Source organism: Mustela nivalis (genome assembly GCF_964662115.1).
Source record: "Mustela nivalis genome assembly, chromosome: 10".
Lineage (NCBI taxonomy): Eukaryota > Metazoa > Chordata > Mammalia > Carnivora > Mustelidae > Mustela > Mustela nivalis.
The window spans coordinates 34,424,678-34,440,143 of NC_139029.1; the positions used below are offsets into that span (position 1 = coordinate 34,424,678).

The 15,466-nt window shown below is 47.2% G+C and overlaps 1 protein-coding gene across 1 annotated transcript; it reads left to right on the forward strand.

Moving 5' to 3' along the window:
- The first annotated feature begins 706 nt into the window (after positions 1-706).
- Positions 707-14,722, forward strand: LURAP1 (leucine rich adaptor protein 1). Its single transcript, XM_082687336.1, has 2 exons — positions 707-1,183; positions 10,867-14,722. The coding sequence occupies exons 1-2, from the start codon at positions 980-982 to the stop codon at positions 11,395-11,397; spliced, it is 735 nt and encodes a 244-aa protein (XP_082543462.1). The 5' UTR covers positions 707-979; the 3' UTR covers positions 11,398-14,722.
- Positions 14,723-15,466: the final 744 nt, after the last annotated feature.

Sequence of the window (15,466 nt, forward strand, 5' to 3'; positions counted from 1 at the left end):
GCGTAAGTCTAGGAGTGCCTGGGTGGCTCCGTTGGTTAAGTGGCTGCCTTCAGCTCAGGAGGTGATCCCAGGGTTCTGGGATCAAGAGAGCCCCCTGCTCAGTGGGGAGCCTGCTTCTCTTCCTCCGCCCCTCCCCTTGCTTGTGCTCTTTCTTTCTCTCAAATAAATAAATAAAATCTTAGAAGGAAAAAAAGCGTCAGTCTACAGGATCAAGCATGATCCGGCGGCCCATGTGGACCTTTTCATCTTCAATACTGGTTGCTTCTCATTGGCCAGAAGAACCTTATTTTCTCCTTTTATTTAAACTCAGGGGCAAGGCACCAGGCTGGCTTAGTCAGAAGAACGTGTAACTCTTGATCTCCCGGCTGAGTTCAAACTTCATGTTGGGTGTAGAGAAATATTTCGAAATAAATGAATAAATAAATTAAAAAAAAATCCAGTGGTTACACTGAAAGTGTGTGTGTGTGTGTGTGTGTGTGTGTGTCCGTAGCTAGCTAAATTCTAACCACTGTTGTACACCCAACCCCTCTACTTCAGGAAGACTTTCAAAATCCTCTGCAGCTTCTGTCACCCCTGTTTCTTAAACTCCCATACCCCTGAGGATGCTTAGCTTTTTTCAGCAAACATTTATCGGGCGCCTGCTACGTGACTGGCTAGACTCAGCTGGCAGTGTAGGGAGAAGGCACTGAACACTCCTAGTGCTCCTTCAAGTGCAAATCCAAGTACAAATCGCCCAGCCCCACCCATTCTAGGTACAGACATTGTGTGCGCAGCACTCGAACACACACACACGCGCGCGCACGCACACACGAACGGCTCTGCGCGGCTTTTCTGAGTGTTACGGCACCCTCTGCCCGCCCCCGCGCGGCGCGGGCGGGGACCCACCGGTTCCGCTCAGCACTAGCAGCGGGCAAAGGAGGACCCCCGGGAACGAGACCCCGCCGTCCGGTGGCCCAGTCCTCTTCTGCCTTAGGCCCGCATGGAGGGAACTGCGGAGTTGCAGACGCCTGACCTGCGAGATGTGGAGGGCAAGGTGGGCAGGAAGACCCCTGAAGGGCTGCTCCGCGGGCTGCGAGGCGAATGGGAGCCGGGAACCTCCGGCGCCCTGCTGCTCTCGGGGGCGCCTAGTACCGGCCACGGCCACAGCCTGGGGGACAAGATCATGGCGTTGAGGATGGAGCTGGTGAGTGTGGGTTCCATGGGCCAGGAGGACGGAGTCCCTAGCTAGGGTTGGAAGGGACGGACTTATGCCTCCAGAGTTGGACTGGAGACCAGCGAATTAGATAGAACTCCCTACCTAACTCCTCAGGATTCCTCCCAAATCAATCCTTACACCCTGGGTTCCATTAATTGTCCCTCCAAGGGTGAGTGGGTCCTGAAGAGTTGAGGTGGGAGGCACTAGCTCTTGGAAGTTTTTCCTGCCAGATAATTGGGAGGGGAGAGGTGAGGCTGAGAAGCACCGAGAACCTAGCACAGCACAAATCTGCCCCCCCACCGCCATCTATGTCCTGCCCCCCATTATAGGGCCCTCAGTTTCTTCTACTGCACACTGGGCCCAGGGTTTGCTAGTCTGAGACCTGGGTGTTCATGATAGGATTCAGCACAGAAGAGATCAGGGTGAAAAACCCCTAGTCTAGGGCTACCCAAAACATCCTCCCTTTCCCCAACTCCCCCGACCCCCACTTAAAGTACTTGTAAGTCCCTAGAACCTGGGTGGTCAGAGTAGGAGCGCCATGGCTATTGGCTCCATCACCTCTGAGCCCCCCAGGTATACAGGATTTTTGCATCTCATCTGTACCTTCTTCGGGAGAAGAGAAGGAAATAGGCCCCCTCCCCCTCCCCTGTTGCTGCTGGTCTAGATTCAGAGCCAGAAGGGCATTTGGGGCTCTCCAGGCTCCCCAAGGCCCTGGTTCCTGTGAAGGGGGTAATTTACACCTGCCACCAATTTTCAGCCAGTTCTGGGGAACTGAAGAATCCTCTGGCTCAGAACCAGGAGGCCACAGTGAGTGTGTCAGCTAATAGGTCTTTCTGGAGCCCACCATCTGCCTAGTTAGGCTGTGAGAGAACAGAAAAGGAGGGCATGGGGGCTCTTAGGCAGGAAAGAGAGCCTTCTGGGCAGAGCAATCAGGGAAGGCTCCATGGGGGAAGAACTTAAATGCCATGTGTGCACTTGGCCCTGAAGGTTGGAGGTGAATGCCAGATTCTTCAGTGCAGGGCTGTGACTGCCCACCTAAGGGAGGGGCTTGCTTCGTTTCTTTGTACAGAGTGGTGCCAGGCATCATGCTGAGCACTTTACAAAATACTCACTTAATCCTCACAGTAACCCTATTAGCAAATATTTTATAGATAAAGAAACTGAGGCACAAAGTGATTAAGTAACTGTTGCCCAAGGTCATACAAAAAAGTAAAAAGCAGAGCCAGGCTTTGAACTCAGATGATCTGCCTGCACTTTACATTTTTACCATTTAGATCTGCTTTGTGCCAGGTGCTTTAAAGACATTTTATGCCACCGAAGTGAGAAAAGCCGTCATCTTTAACCCCATACTGTAGATGAAGTATGCTTGCAGGTGTTAAAGGGGCTCAGCTGGGCTCACACACGGAGCCAGTGGAGAAGCCATGCCTTTTCTCTGGCTCTAACTCTTTTGCCTTTGATGGTGATTAGCTGTTTGTAAACTTGAAGAGCATACATTCATTTAACTTGTGATTAGGTCTTTGCGTTCTTGACCTAGCCTGGTATGGGACCCTAAGCTGCCCATTAAAGGCACACAGGAGGGAACCTACTGGGGGCCATAACAGGGAAGCACTCCTTACTCCCAATTCCTTTTTCCTTCCTTGGCCAAGATGTCATTGGTGTCTTTGTGTACTCAGCCCTGCCCACTGTGGGGGGAGTGGCGGGGCTGGGCAGAGGGTTTCCCTTGAAGCCACTGGTGGCAGAACAGGTCCAAGCTCTCTAAGCACAGTCCTTCAACTGTCCCTCTCCCAGCAATCCTGCAGGGCCAGCGGCAGGGCCGCTCTTAAAGCCAAGGTTATTCCTGCCTCCAGGCTCTTTTCCTCTTGGTTCCCTCCCCCCTCACAGGTTGAGTGAACCAGCCAGACTCTGGGATTTGTGGGAATGGGAAATAATGGAAACCTTCCCTACTTAATCCTCCTACTCAAAAAAACTGTTGCTGTGGACAACCCACTCCCACAGAGCTGGCTTAAAAAAAAGCTTTAGGCAAGAAGGGGGAAGTCATGGGTTCAAGTTCTGGCCTAGCTCCGGAATCATTTTGAGATCTTGAGCAGAGCCCTGACTTTCTGTTGCCCTCAGTTTTTCTGCCTCTTTGAGGATGAGGGGGCAGGGGCTTGTGGGATCAGATAGTTCTTGTAACAGTTGTCTAAGAATCTCAATCCACGGCCAGGGAGCTGGGTCTGGGATCTCCCGGCTTTACCCCAGGGCCTGATTGGGATTGAGGAATAAGGAAGCCACACTTGTGACCCCAGGGCTGGGCAGAGTCTGATGTGTCTTTGTTAAGAGAGTTAGTGGGGGACCTGAATCCCCCTGGGAAGAGAACTGGGTTGGAGTGGTCTTTGAGGCTGCATCTCTCCTGAGGATTATCCCCTTTCTGTTTCCAAAGAGGCGGTATGGAATGAGTGTTTCTTTTTCTGGCAAGAAAGCCTTGCTTTTTTTCTATTCTGGGAAGTGTTGCTGTCACAGTCAGGGAATCCCACTGTCACAGGACTATAGAATCTAGTTCTCAGATTCATTTCCCATCAACACAGTAAAACTCAACCGGATGAGTCCTGGAGACCACCAGAGGGGCCAAGGATAGTGAAGGCAAGAGAATCACAAAGCCGGATCTGACCTATCCAGTCTGAGGCTAAGTGCCACCAATGAACTGTGTAGGACTGCTCTCAGGGAGCTCACAGACTGAGTTCACAGGAAGGAGGGAGACAGACTAATAACTCTGATACAGGATGATAAGTGTTTTTAGAACCCAGGGTGGGCTTCTTGGAAGAGTCTTCATTAAAGAGTGACATGGTCAGCTTGTTCTCTGGAGAGATGACACCTCCTCCTCCTTCTCCTCTTCCTCCTCCTCCTCCTTCTCTTTCTTCTTTTTCTTAAGATTTTATTTTGGGGGGCTCAGTTGGTTAAGCGCCTGCCTTTGGCTTGGGTCATGATCTCAGGGTCGAGGGATCGAGCCTGCTTCAGGCTCCCTGCTCAGCTGGAAGTCTGCTTCCCCCTCTCTGTCTGCCTACATGAGCTCTCTCTCTGTCAAAGAAATAAATAAAATCTTAAAAAAAAAAAAAAGATTTTATTTTTAAGTAATCTCTACACCCAATGTGGGGCTCAAATCTACAATCCCTAGATTGTAGTCATATGCTCTATCAACTGAGCCAGCCGGGCACTCATGGAAAGGCCACTTTAAATTGGAGGGGACACATACTGAGTCCCCTAGTTGGAATGCCTCTCTCCACTGTTTACTTGACTAAGTCCTATTCAACCTTTATGTCTCAGCTCATGTGCCTTATTGTAGGAAGCATTTTCTTACCTGCCTTGATTGGGTCATTGCCTTCTAGATAGCCATGGCCCTCTGGATAGCATTTGTTTCCCCTAGCATTTGCCATGCTGAGTCTGAAGTGCCTATATCATTGTCTTACCCTACCCATAAAATGTGAATTCTCTGAAGTTAAGAAATGGTGTCTTTTCTTCCTTGAACACAATGTGATACCTATAAAAAGACTCACTAAATATTGTGTCATAACTGAATGGATTAATTCTGTCTTAAAGAAGAGCAGGCAAGACTTCCTAGAGGAGGAAGGGCATTTGCTGGGGCTTGAAGGATGAATAAAGACAGCGGGAATTCTAATTCAAGATGGTGGATTGAACACAGGCATTTACCTCCATTTCCTTCTGAAATGTCACTAGAAAGCCAGTAGAAGGATTATTTTAAAAGCCATGAAACTATTATGATGACAAACGTAGGAGAGAAGATGATAGGAACAAAATTTTGGAAGCTGAAAAGCAGAAGGAAGTGTGGTAACTTAGAGGACCTGAGAAAAGCTGAATTCCAAGCCAGCAGCGAGGAAAGCTGAAAAAGCAACACCATTTGCACTACAGAATCTCAGAGCTTTCAAGGAGTTGGAAAAAAACAGTTTAGGGAATTGGGGGCACAAGTGAAGCTAAAAACAAAAGGGTTTGTGAATGTCTGTTTACGAATTGTACTCTAAGATCCCCTCCCTAACTGGCCAACCAAGTGCCAGCCACTTCTTTATCCTAACAGAAGATTGGGGATATAAGTTTTGGAAAAGAATAGTACAGAGGGAATGGATGAAGGGGAAGAAAGGAAGGAGACAATATAGCAGGAGAAACATTTTTAGTATGAGAAGTTTTGTTTAATACATTTAGTTTGGTTTTGGACTAGGACTGTTGGTTTCACTGTTAATTTATTTGTCCTCCCTGGGGTTCCTGGGTGGCTCAGTCATTAAGCATCTGCCTTCGGGGATATCAGGGTTCTGGGATCGAGCCCTGTATCAGGCTTCCTGTTCAGTGGGGAACCTGCTTCTCCCTCTCCCACTCTCCCTGCTTGTGTTCCTTCTTTCACTGTCTCTCTCTCTCTGTCAAATGGATGGATAAAATCTTTAAAAGAGGAAAACAAAACTTAGGGGCGCCTGAGTGGCTCATTTGGTTAAAGGGTCTACCTTCAGCTCAGGTCATGACCGAGGGTCCTGGGATCGAGCCCCATGTCATGCTCGCTGCTAAGTGGGAATCTGCTTCTCCCTCTGCCCTTCTCTCTGCTCTCTGTCTCTCTCAAATTTTTTTCTCAAAAAAGAAAATTTTTTCCCCAGTGCGAAATAATTGAAGATCATCTTTTATTGCATGTCATTAATAATCTGCATAGCCTGTAGTATTTCAGTTATTTATGTCCATATCTCCTTATTAGAACTGCAAGTTTCTGTCAAGCAGGGACAGTTTCTTCATGATCTTTGTTATTATTAGACAACCCAGGTGCCAAATATTCATTTGTTTAATTGGATTAGAGTTGTGATATTATTCCAAAATCACAAATAATTTCAGGTACAGAATTTTGTTCTGTGCTTATGTCATGGTGAATAAGTTGACCACAGTAATATCTAAAGCCACATAGCTACCATTCACAAACTGATACCTGCCAGGCACTATCCTGTATGTGTTAATATGTTCCTTCCATTTTTTTAAAAGATTTTATTTTCTTTTGACAGACAGAGATCACAAGTAGGCAGAGAGAGAGAGAGGGAGGAAGCAGGCTCCCTGCTGAGCAGAGAGCAGGATCCTGGGATCATGACCTGAGCCGGGGGCAGAGGCTTTAACCCACTGAACCACCCAGGTGCCCCATGTTCCTTCCATTTTTTTGATATAAACTTCTAAATGAGATAGTATCCTCATTTTACAATGAAGGGATGAGGTTTAAAGGGGGAAAAAATTCTAATTCCCTGTGGTTTGTTAATGGCAATTTGGAATTTGAATCCAGGTCTATTTAATTCCAGTGACTGTATTTTTCTCAATGTACAAATACTTAGTCATATTCTGGTTTATCATTCTACTTGTAAGACAGTTATGTCCTGAATAATTTAATATATATATATATGTATGTATACATATATATGTATATATACTTAAGATTTTATTTACTTACTTGAGAGAAACTGAGAGAGATCACAGAGGGAGAGAGAGAAGCAGACTCGCTGCTGACTGAGCAGAGAGCCCAATATGGGGCCCGATCCCAGGACCCCAAGATCACGACCTGGGCTGATAGCAGCTGCTTAACTGACTGAGCCACCCAGACCCCAATTGTTATATATTTTTTAAAAACTCGAACCAAATGTCTCCAGATTAGAGACAACAAGTTGAGAGCAAGAGGGATTAGGTAGGGGTGCCTGGGTGGCTCAGTTGGTTAAGCATCCAACTCTTGATTCCACCTCAGGTTATTATCACAGGGTGGTGAAATCAAGCCCCACAGTGGGGCTCCATGCTCAGTGGGGAGTCTGCTTGAGATTCTTTCCCTCTCCCTCTGCCTCTCTCCCACCTCCACCTCCCACTTAACCCCCCCAGTCCCATTTTCTTGCCTGCACACTCTATCTCTCCCTCTCAAATAAATAAATAAATAAATCTTTTTAAAAAAGAGGGATTAAGTAAAAATGTACTAAATGTTATTAAATACCCTTCCAGCCTTTCCCCTTACTTAGCAGCTTTGCTTGCATTATATTCTTGAGATGGGTAGAATATGGTGAACATGGTGAACCCAAGGGAAAAATACTAGAGATACTGACTTCAGGGCTAACCCGAATAACCCAGCCAGAAAATTCCAAGTGAGGCTCAGAGTTGGCAAGCCTCATGTACGTATATAAAATTTGCAATCAGCTTTTTAGAGACAACTCTGAAGTATAAGCAGCTGCTAGAGACTGTAAGACATCTGATGAGACCCTCTGACTATTTAGACATAAATGAACAGAAAAAATACCTTGAATGAGGTGGGGATAATACTGGGAGATGAGAACTTATAAAAAAAAGCATTAATTATATCCTTAAAAAGATGAGAGGTACTATTGCAGCACGGCAGGAAGCTATAAAAAGGAAAGTGTTTAAGGGCGCCTGGGTAGCTCAGTCCATTAAGCATCTGACTCTTGATTTCGGCTTAGGTCATGATCTCAGGGTTGTGGGACTGAGCTCCATGTAAAGTCTGCGGGGGATTCTCTTTCTCCCTCTGCCCTTCCCCCAACCCACCCTGTTCTCTCGTGCCTGAACTCTCCCTCTCTCAAATAAATAAATCTTTTTATTTTAAAAGGAAAACATTCAGAGAACTAGAACAACTCTTGGAAATAAAAACATAGGAAAATATGAAAAACTCAACGGAAGCATTGATAATGTTGAAATACTTCAGAAACTAGAACAAATATAGAAAAAGATAGAAGAGGGGGGAAAAAAAAAAGGATCCATCCAGGACACCCTCTATTCAAATAATAGGATTTTCAGAAAAAAAAAAAAAAAAAATAGAAAATTAGTGGAGGAGAAATAATCACCAAAGAGAAGATCCTGAAAACTTTCAGAAAAAATAGGAAGAAGGTCCCATATGAACGACCGGGAATCATAATGGCATCAGACTTTTCAAGTGTGACATTGAAAATTAAAAGTCAATGGAACAGGGGCACCTGGGTGGTTCAGTGGGTTAAAGCCTCTGCCTTCGGCTCAGGTCATGATCCCAGGGGCCTGGGATCAAGCCCCACATTGAGCTCTCTGCTCTGCGGGGAGCCTCTCTGTCTCTGCCTGCCTCTCTGCCTACTTGTGATCTCTGTCTGTAAAATAAATAAATTTTTTTAAAAAAGTCAATGGAACAGGGGTGCCTGGGTGGCTCAGTGGGTTAAAGCCTCTGCTTTCAGCTCAGGTATGATCTCAGGGTGCTGGGATCGAGCCCTGCATCGAGCTCTCTGCTCAGCGGGGAGCCTGCTTCCTCCTCTCTCTCTCTCTGATGGCCTCTCTGCCTACTTGTGATCTCTCTCTCTGTGTCAAATAAATAAATAAGATCTTTGGGGGAAAAAAAAGTCAATGGAACAATGCCTTAAATCCTGAGGAAAAATTATTTTTTACCTAGAATTCTATACCCAAGAAACTGTCGGTGGTGTGAGGGGAGAAGAATAGCATTTTAAAACGTGTAAAGCTTCACAAATGTACTTCCTCTGTAGACTTTCTCAGGAAGCTACTGGAGGAACTGGAGGAAAAGCACCCACACACAATGAAGGAGTAAACCAAGAAAGAAGAAGACATGGACCCAGGAAACAAGGGATCCAACTAGGGAAAAGCCCAGGAGGCTAGTGAAGGGGGAATCCCTGGGGGACAGTTGTGCAACTGGTTCACACTGGGGCCGATCAGAGGGCTCCTGAAGAGCTGCCTCTAAGAACTAGCAATAGTTAGAATGTGATAGGTTTAAATGCCTTGAGAGGAAAATTCAGACAACTGGGAGAGGGTATGGGGATGACTTATTGACCACTATGTAGGAAATGAAACAAAAGAAGAGGAGTAATATTGTAGTAATAATAATATAACAATAATGGAATATATAAGGTATGCTATATATCATTTACTATTACTCTAAGGCATAATTCTAAGGAATAATAATTATTATTATTATTGGGACACCTGGGTGGCTCAGTTGGATAAGTGTCTGCCTTCGGCTCAGGTCATGATCCCAGGGTCCCACGATCGAGTCCTGCATTAGGCACCTTGCTCAGCAGGGAGCCTGCTTCTCCCTCTGCCTATCGCTCCCCCTGCTTGTGCATGCTCTCACTCTCTCTCTGACAAATAAATACAATCTTAAAAAAAAAATCATTTAAAAATTTTTGTTATTATTATTCTAAGGAAAACATGAAGTAAGGAATGAAAAGTAACCATAGTAAACTGTACAACTTAGCTGTGAATAGCATTTCCAAATCCTTATAAGGTAACCACCCAACAACTCATTTTATTGCATATGTTGGGAAGATTGGAAGATGAGAAAGGTGTCTATGTAGCAGAGGAGTGGTTAGTAGGATGAGAGTTAAACCCTTAACCTTCCATCATGTGGAAGGTGTTTTCAACAGAAAACACCTAAAACTTAAAAGTCACTAAGTAGCATGTTATTTGGAGATTCCAAGGTAAGTACCAAAATAAACAGCTAAAAAAATGAATAATAGTTGTCTCTGGGAAGCGAGATTTAGGATTAGGGCTCAGGCCTTTACGTCCATGATAAATCTCACAGAACTGTTTGCCTCTTTAATCCATGGGCATCCATTACTTTGATTACAAGGAAACCAAATAAAATGCAATCAGAAAGTCATGTGTGACAAGACCAGAGTCTCCCGGGTCAGTGAGCTAGAGGTGAAGCCGGAGAGACGCACAAGGGCTATATTGTGATAACTTTGGAATCCCAGCTGCTGAAGGGTTCGGATCTTCTTCTTCAGGAGGAGTGCAAAGCCTGGAGAGGCTCTTGAGCAGGAAAGGGACAGATTCAGACTTGTCTTTGGGGAAGATATTTAGGGCATCGGAACTGGGAGATTCCCCGGAAAATCAGACTTACTCCCTGTACAGAAGGGATACAGGTGTGTGGTAGAGAGAAGCCCCTAGTCCCCAGCCAGCAGACTTCTGACCCTTTGAACAATGGCTACTGACACCCTGAAGAGACTGGGGGACCACGTTAACTTCCTCTTTCTTCCCCAGCTTTTGCCTCCCTTTGGCCCTACTTTGTAATTAACACCAGGCTCCCTATCAGGCTATTCTTTGAATCTGGACTGTTTCAGTAGTTAATACTTTACCTAAGTTCAAAGCTTAGCAGATCAGATTTCTTTTTTCTTTCCTTTTTTTTTTTTTTAGCAGATCAGATTTCAATATTAAACATTTACTGAGACTGTGTCAAGCACTGTGTTGAATACGCAATAAATAGCATCTCCAAATTCTCATGGCCATCTTGTGAAATGAGTAATTTAGCCCTGTTTCACAAACAAGGAAACCAAGGCTCAAGGAATGTAAGAAAGTTGCCCACAGTCATCTGGCTAATCAGTGGTAGAACTGAGATTTTTTTTTTTTGTAAGATTTTGTTTTTAAGTAATCTCTGCACCCATCATGGAGTTCGAACTTACAAGCTTAGATCGAGAGTCACATGCTCCACTGACTGAGCCAGGCAGGCGCGCCCCAGAACTGAGATTTTAAACAGCAGTCTGTCTGCTTTGAGACTCCATGCTCTAAACCAGCCATGCTTCTGTTCCCAAGCTTCTTGCCTTTGAAGCATGGTTGGTTGGACTACAAAGCAGGGCCCCTGGAAACATTTGGGAAACCTATGGCTCAGAACCTCAGACTGATTCCTTCTCCCACTCCCCCAGGCTTACCTGCGAGCCATCGATGTGAAGATCCTGCAGCAGCTGTTGACCTTGAATGAGGGCATCGAGGCTGTGCGCTGGCTGTTGGAGGAGAGGGGGACAGTGACCAGCCACTGCAGCAGCCTCACCAGCAGCCAATATAGCCTGACAGGCGGGAGCCCAGACCACTCAAGGCGAGGCAGCTGGGACAGCCTGCCGGACATCAGCTCCACTGACCGGCTGGACAGTCTCTCCATTGGCAGCTTCCTAGACACGGTGGTCCCCAGCGAGCTGGATGAACAGGGCCCCCCTGGGGCTCCCCGTCCTGAGACTGGGCAAAGGTTATACCCAGTGGGGACAGGGCCCAGTGGGGACAGGGCCAGGAATGAGGTGGACCTGACAGCCAACAGGCCAGGGAATTTGAGGGCTGTATGGAAGCCCCCAGGGGAGGGGCTCCAAGGTGGACCTCCTGAGCCACTAGAGGATGAGAGTGCCAAGCTGGGCTTTGAGGCCCACTGGTACTGGCAGTGTCAGGATGATGTGACCTTCTTATAGTAACTCTCCCACCCTTTTGTATTCCTGTGGCTCTTTCATTGCTAGGCCCTGGTCTCCCTGGAAATTTATTCTCCCTCATTCTGGGTCTAGGAAGAGGCTGCATCAAAATCAGTTACCGTGGAAATCTGACCTTATCATCCTTCTGGACCCTGAGGAGGCTCTGCCTTTATCCCTCAATGATTGGGACCCTAGAACTATTTCCATAGATACATTGACTCTAGAGGTTTGACCTGTGGCTTCTTGTAAGATAGTAACTTCCCTTCCCCCTTCGTGCCCCCCTTCCTCCAGGAACTAGGTAAGGATTTGAGGGATTTAGGACGCCTAAGAGATTGCTGATGAAGAGTTGGGGGTCCGATTACCTCAACCAACATCTAGGAGTCTTGGCCCCCCTCTTGGCCAAGATGGGGAACTGTGGAGGGACATGGACATTCAGGGCCAACCCTCCATGGATTGGCCCTCCCAGAAGTCTCTGGGGTTGGTAGAACCATCCCTTCCTATCTGGTGAGTGATGTCATTTCCTGCCAGGATGGAGTAGGCTTTCCTCTGTACCATCTCTCAGGGGTGGGAGTCCAGTATTGGGCGGCTGAGCCCCTGCTGCTAGGCAAGACCATACCATTTATTCCCCATACCGTTACTTCTTGCAAGTGGGAACATACCCTTCCCCCTTCCTGGTAGGAAAGCTCACTGTCAGAGGTTTGTGTTTCTTTTCAGAAAGATTGTTACTTTTTTTTTTTTTTTAAAGATGTTATTTATTTGTTAGAGCACAAGTGAGGGGAGAAGCAGACTCCCCACTGAGCAGGAAGCCCAATACAGATGCGGGACTGCATCCCAGGACCCCAGGATCGTGACCTGGGGCTACCCGGGCACCCCAGATTCTTGCTTTTTAAATGGGGTGTTCTCATTTTATTCTAGAGGGTTCACTTCCTCTGTGGCCATACCCCTGTTGATGTGACACTCTTGTATCTGTGCTTTTAGGGAGGGAAAGGCAGGGGGCCCTCTACCTACAGCTCTCAAAATTTGGCCTGCCCTCTTTGGCCCCTGTCTTTCCCTGTCCCTGGGTTGCCCTCATTCTTGTACTCTGGCTCCAGACCTGTCTGCCAGGAGGTTCAGCCTTTGTGTCTCCACACCTTCTCGGTTTCCACTTCCACAGACCTTTTACATGCAGATGATCCCCCAACCACCCCCCTTCTCTCCCTACTGCTGATGGAAATCAGAGGAAGGAGACACTTGAAGTCTGGGAGCTCTGGGGGTGTATCATAATTTCCAAAGAGGGGAGGTGTCTTCTCTGATCCTGTGATTTCCCTTCCCCCATTCTGCCCTGGACCTTCCACCATTTGGTCACAAGGATGCCTGCCAGAGGCTGAGACACAAGAAATCCCCTTGTCTGGGTTACAATGAGTGGTGGTGGTGGGGGTGGGGGTGTGGCAGGGAAAGACAGAGGCTCTTTGGTCCTAGGGCCCACGTCCTGGGAGGGAGAGAGATCCAGAGAAAGGCTGCTTTCCTTCCTCCCTCAGAGCAAGCCCTAGACTCCTGGGACCTGAGGAGAGAGCGGGAGACCGGCTCTGGGCCTGGGTCCTAGGGCCCTAGTGAATTACAGCAAAGAAAGAATTCACAGAAGCTGCCAACCTGAGGCCCAGGAGGGGACAGGTCTGAGGCGGGGGCTGTACCTGATGTCAGAGAATGAATTCTTGGAGATTATCCCTTTAAACCCCAGCTAATTGCCTATATTTTGGTCCTTATCTTTCCTGGGGCCTGAAACTAATTATTGAAAAGCAAAAAGGAGAGAGAAGGATGTCGGGTGATCCTTGCCTAGTTGCTGTGCTGTCTGTCGTGCACGGAGGAGTCTCCCCCAGATCCTAGAGTAACTTCTGCAATTTCTTTACTTTTCATTCTGGGGAAGGGAAAGAAGCTAAGTTCATCTCCACTTCCCCTAAATTCCTCAGGTTTTGTTCTGCAAGCACCATTCCAGTCCTTTTGGGGCAATGCATTCAGCCTATGGCTCTCTTCCTAAAGACCCTTCCTCTCCCATCCCCTCAAAGTGATCCAATCTCTGAAATATATTCTTAGCCTCTCCTCCTCTGCTGCCTACCAGCCCTCTCCATACTACCACCTCTCCTGGTCTTGGGGCTCCAGACTTCCCCTTAGGCTGGGAATTCAAATATCTTTTTCCCCGTCCCTACTCTGTTGCCATTTTGTAACGTGCTCTTGGGTAAGCTACCTTTTCACTTAGAAGGCTTGTATCCCTTTTGAAGCTTGCGTGCTTGATAAGGCTACAAACTTCCGAGCTGAAGGGGTTGCGCGCCCTCTTGTGGCCATTATGCATCATTGCCAGGAGTAGCTGCATAGAACCTAGTTTCAGTATAGCCTTAAAGAAGACCAGCCTCTCAGTGCACTAACAGGCTGTAGAGATGGGCCTAGAGAGGGCAGAGATTTCCCCAGTGTCACCTGCTGTAGATCCATGGCAATGGCCCGGGTTAGAGAACCCAGATCCATAGTGCCACTTGGCCAGACTGATTGTTTCCCCACCCCACCCAGTCAACACCACTCAAGCCCAAAGGACCAAAAGCAATTTTTCTGGTTTAATATTTGGGTTCTTAACCCCACCCTAGAGAGGCAGCTTAGTGTTGGGAGAAAGAGCCATAGGATCTAAGGAAAGAGAATCTTGGCCCTCATTGGGTAAAGGGTTTGTGAATCTGGACTGCAGATACAAGAAAAATTATCCCGGACCAACTATTTTTCCAGGGAGGGCCAGTAGGCCCAGATATGATGGTGGCAGAGAGCTCAGCATTTCAGACTTGGAGGTTAGAAGTGGGGTGGGGGTGGGGAGCTTTGAGATGAGGAAATCCAGATGGGTCCTGTGGAGTTGGGGAGCTCCACAGGTCAAGGGAATACAGCACAGTTGGGATAGGCACAACTGGGTAAAGGCGGAGATGAGATGGCTCGTGGCAGCTGCATAAACAGTGCCTAGGAGGGTAAAGGGTGGGGCTGACAGAATGACGGACCATCAAGGAGATATGAGACCACGGGAATGGGCAAGGGTTAGGGCCCGCATTTAGGATGGGATGGTAAGGTTGAGCACTGGACAGACTGGAAGCTCAGTGGCAACTCGGGTGAGAAGTGCTAGGGGCTTGTAGCAGACAAGGCACTGTGTGCACGGGGCCAGGCCCTACTGGATGCTCAATGACACCTCCTGAATGAATGGAAGAATGAATGTGTGTAAACCCACAAGGAGGTATGACTTATTTTGTTAAAAAGTGGGTAATTAGGTAGTAGTAGTTAATTTAAAACATTCTATTTAATTCTAAGCAACCCTATAAATAGTGGATTATTATTTTTTTTTTAAGATTTTATTTATTTATTTGAAAGACGGAGATCACAAGTAGGCAGAGAGGCAGGCAGAGAGAGAGAGAGAGAGGGAAGCAGGCTTCCTGCGGAGCAGGGAGCCCGATGCGGGGCTCGATCCCAGGACCCTGAGATCATGACCCGAGCCAAAGGCAGCAGCCAAAACCACTGAGCCACCCAGGCGCCCCGGATTATTATTTTTTTTTAATATTTTATTTATTTATTTGACAGCGAGAGATCACAAATAGGCAGAGAGGCAGGAAGAGAGAGAGGAAGGGAAGCAGGCCACCTGCTGAGCAGAAAGCCCGATGTGGGGCTCGATCCCAGGACCCTGAGATCATGACCCGAACCGAAGGCAGCGGCTCAACCCACTGAGCCACCCAGGCGCCCCTAAATAGTGGATTATTAACAGTGTATTGTTGCTTAGACATTTGCTCAAGGTCAGATAGGTAATAAAACAACTGTAATATGAACCTGGGTCAGTCTGGCTTCTTAGGCTTCCAGAAAGTCTTCTCTGATTCCCCTCTCCTCAATGTCACAGATGTCACTTCTCTAGAACAGGCTACCCTGCCCAGCAGCAGGACCAATGTGCTAGCTTCCTGCTGCTGCTGCTGCTGCTATAATAATGACCACAAACATCTTGGCTTAAAACAACACAAATTTAGTATCTTCCAGTTGTGGAGGTCAGGAGTCCCAAATCAGTTTCACTGAGCTGAATTAAAGTCTA

What these genes read in the sequence shown, in the direction of transcription:
- LURAP1 (XM_082687336.1), top strand. Translation starts at nt 980, where the DNA reads ATGGAGGGAACTGCGGAGTTGCAGACGCCTGACCTGCGAGATGTGGAG. An exon ending in TGGCGTTGAGGATGGAGCTG is followed by an intron (nt 1,184 to 10,866) that starts GTGAGTGTGGGT and finishes CCACTCCCCCAG; the next exon opens with GCTTACCTGCGAGCCATCGA.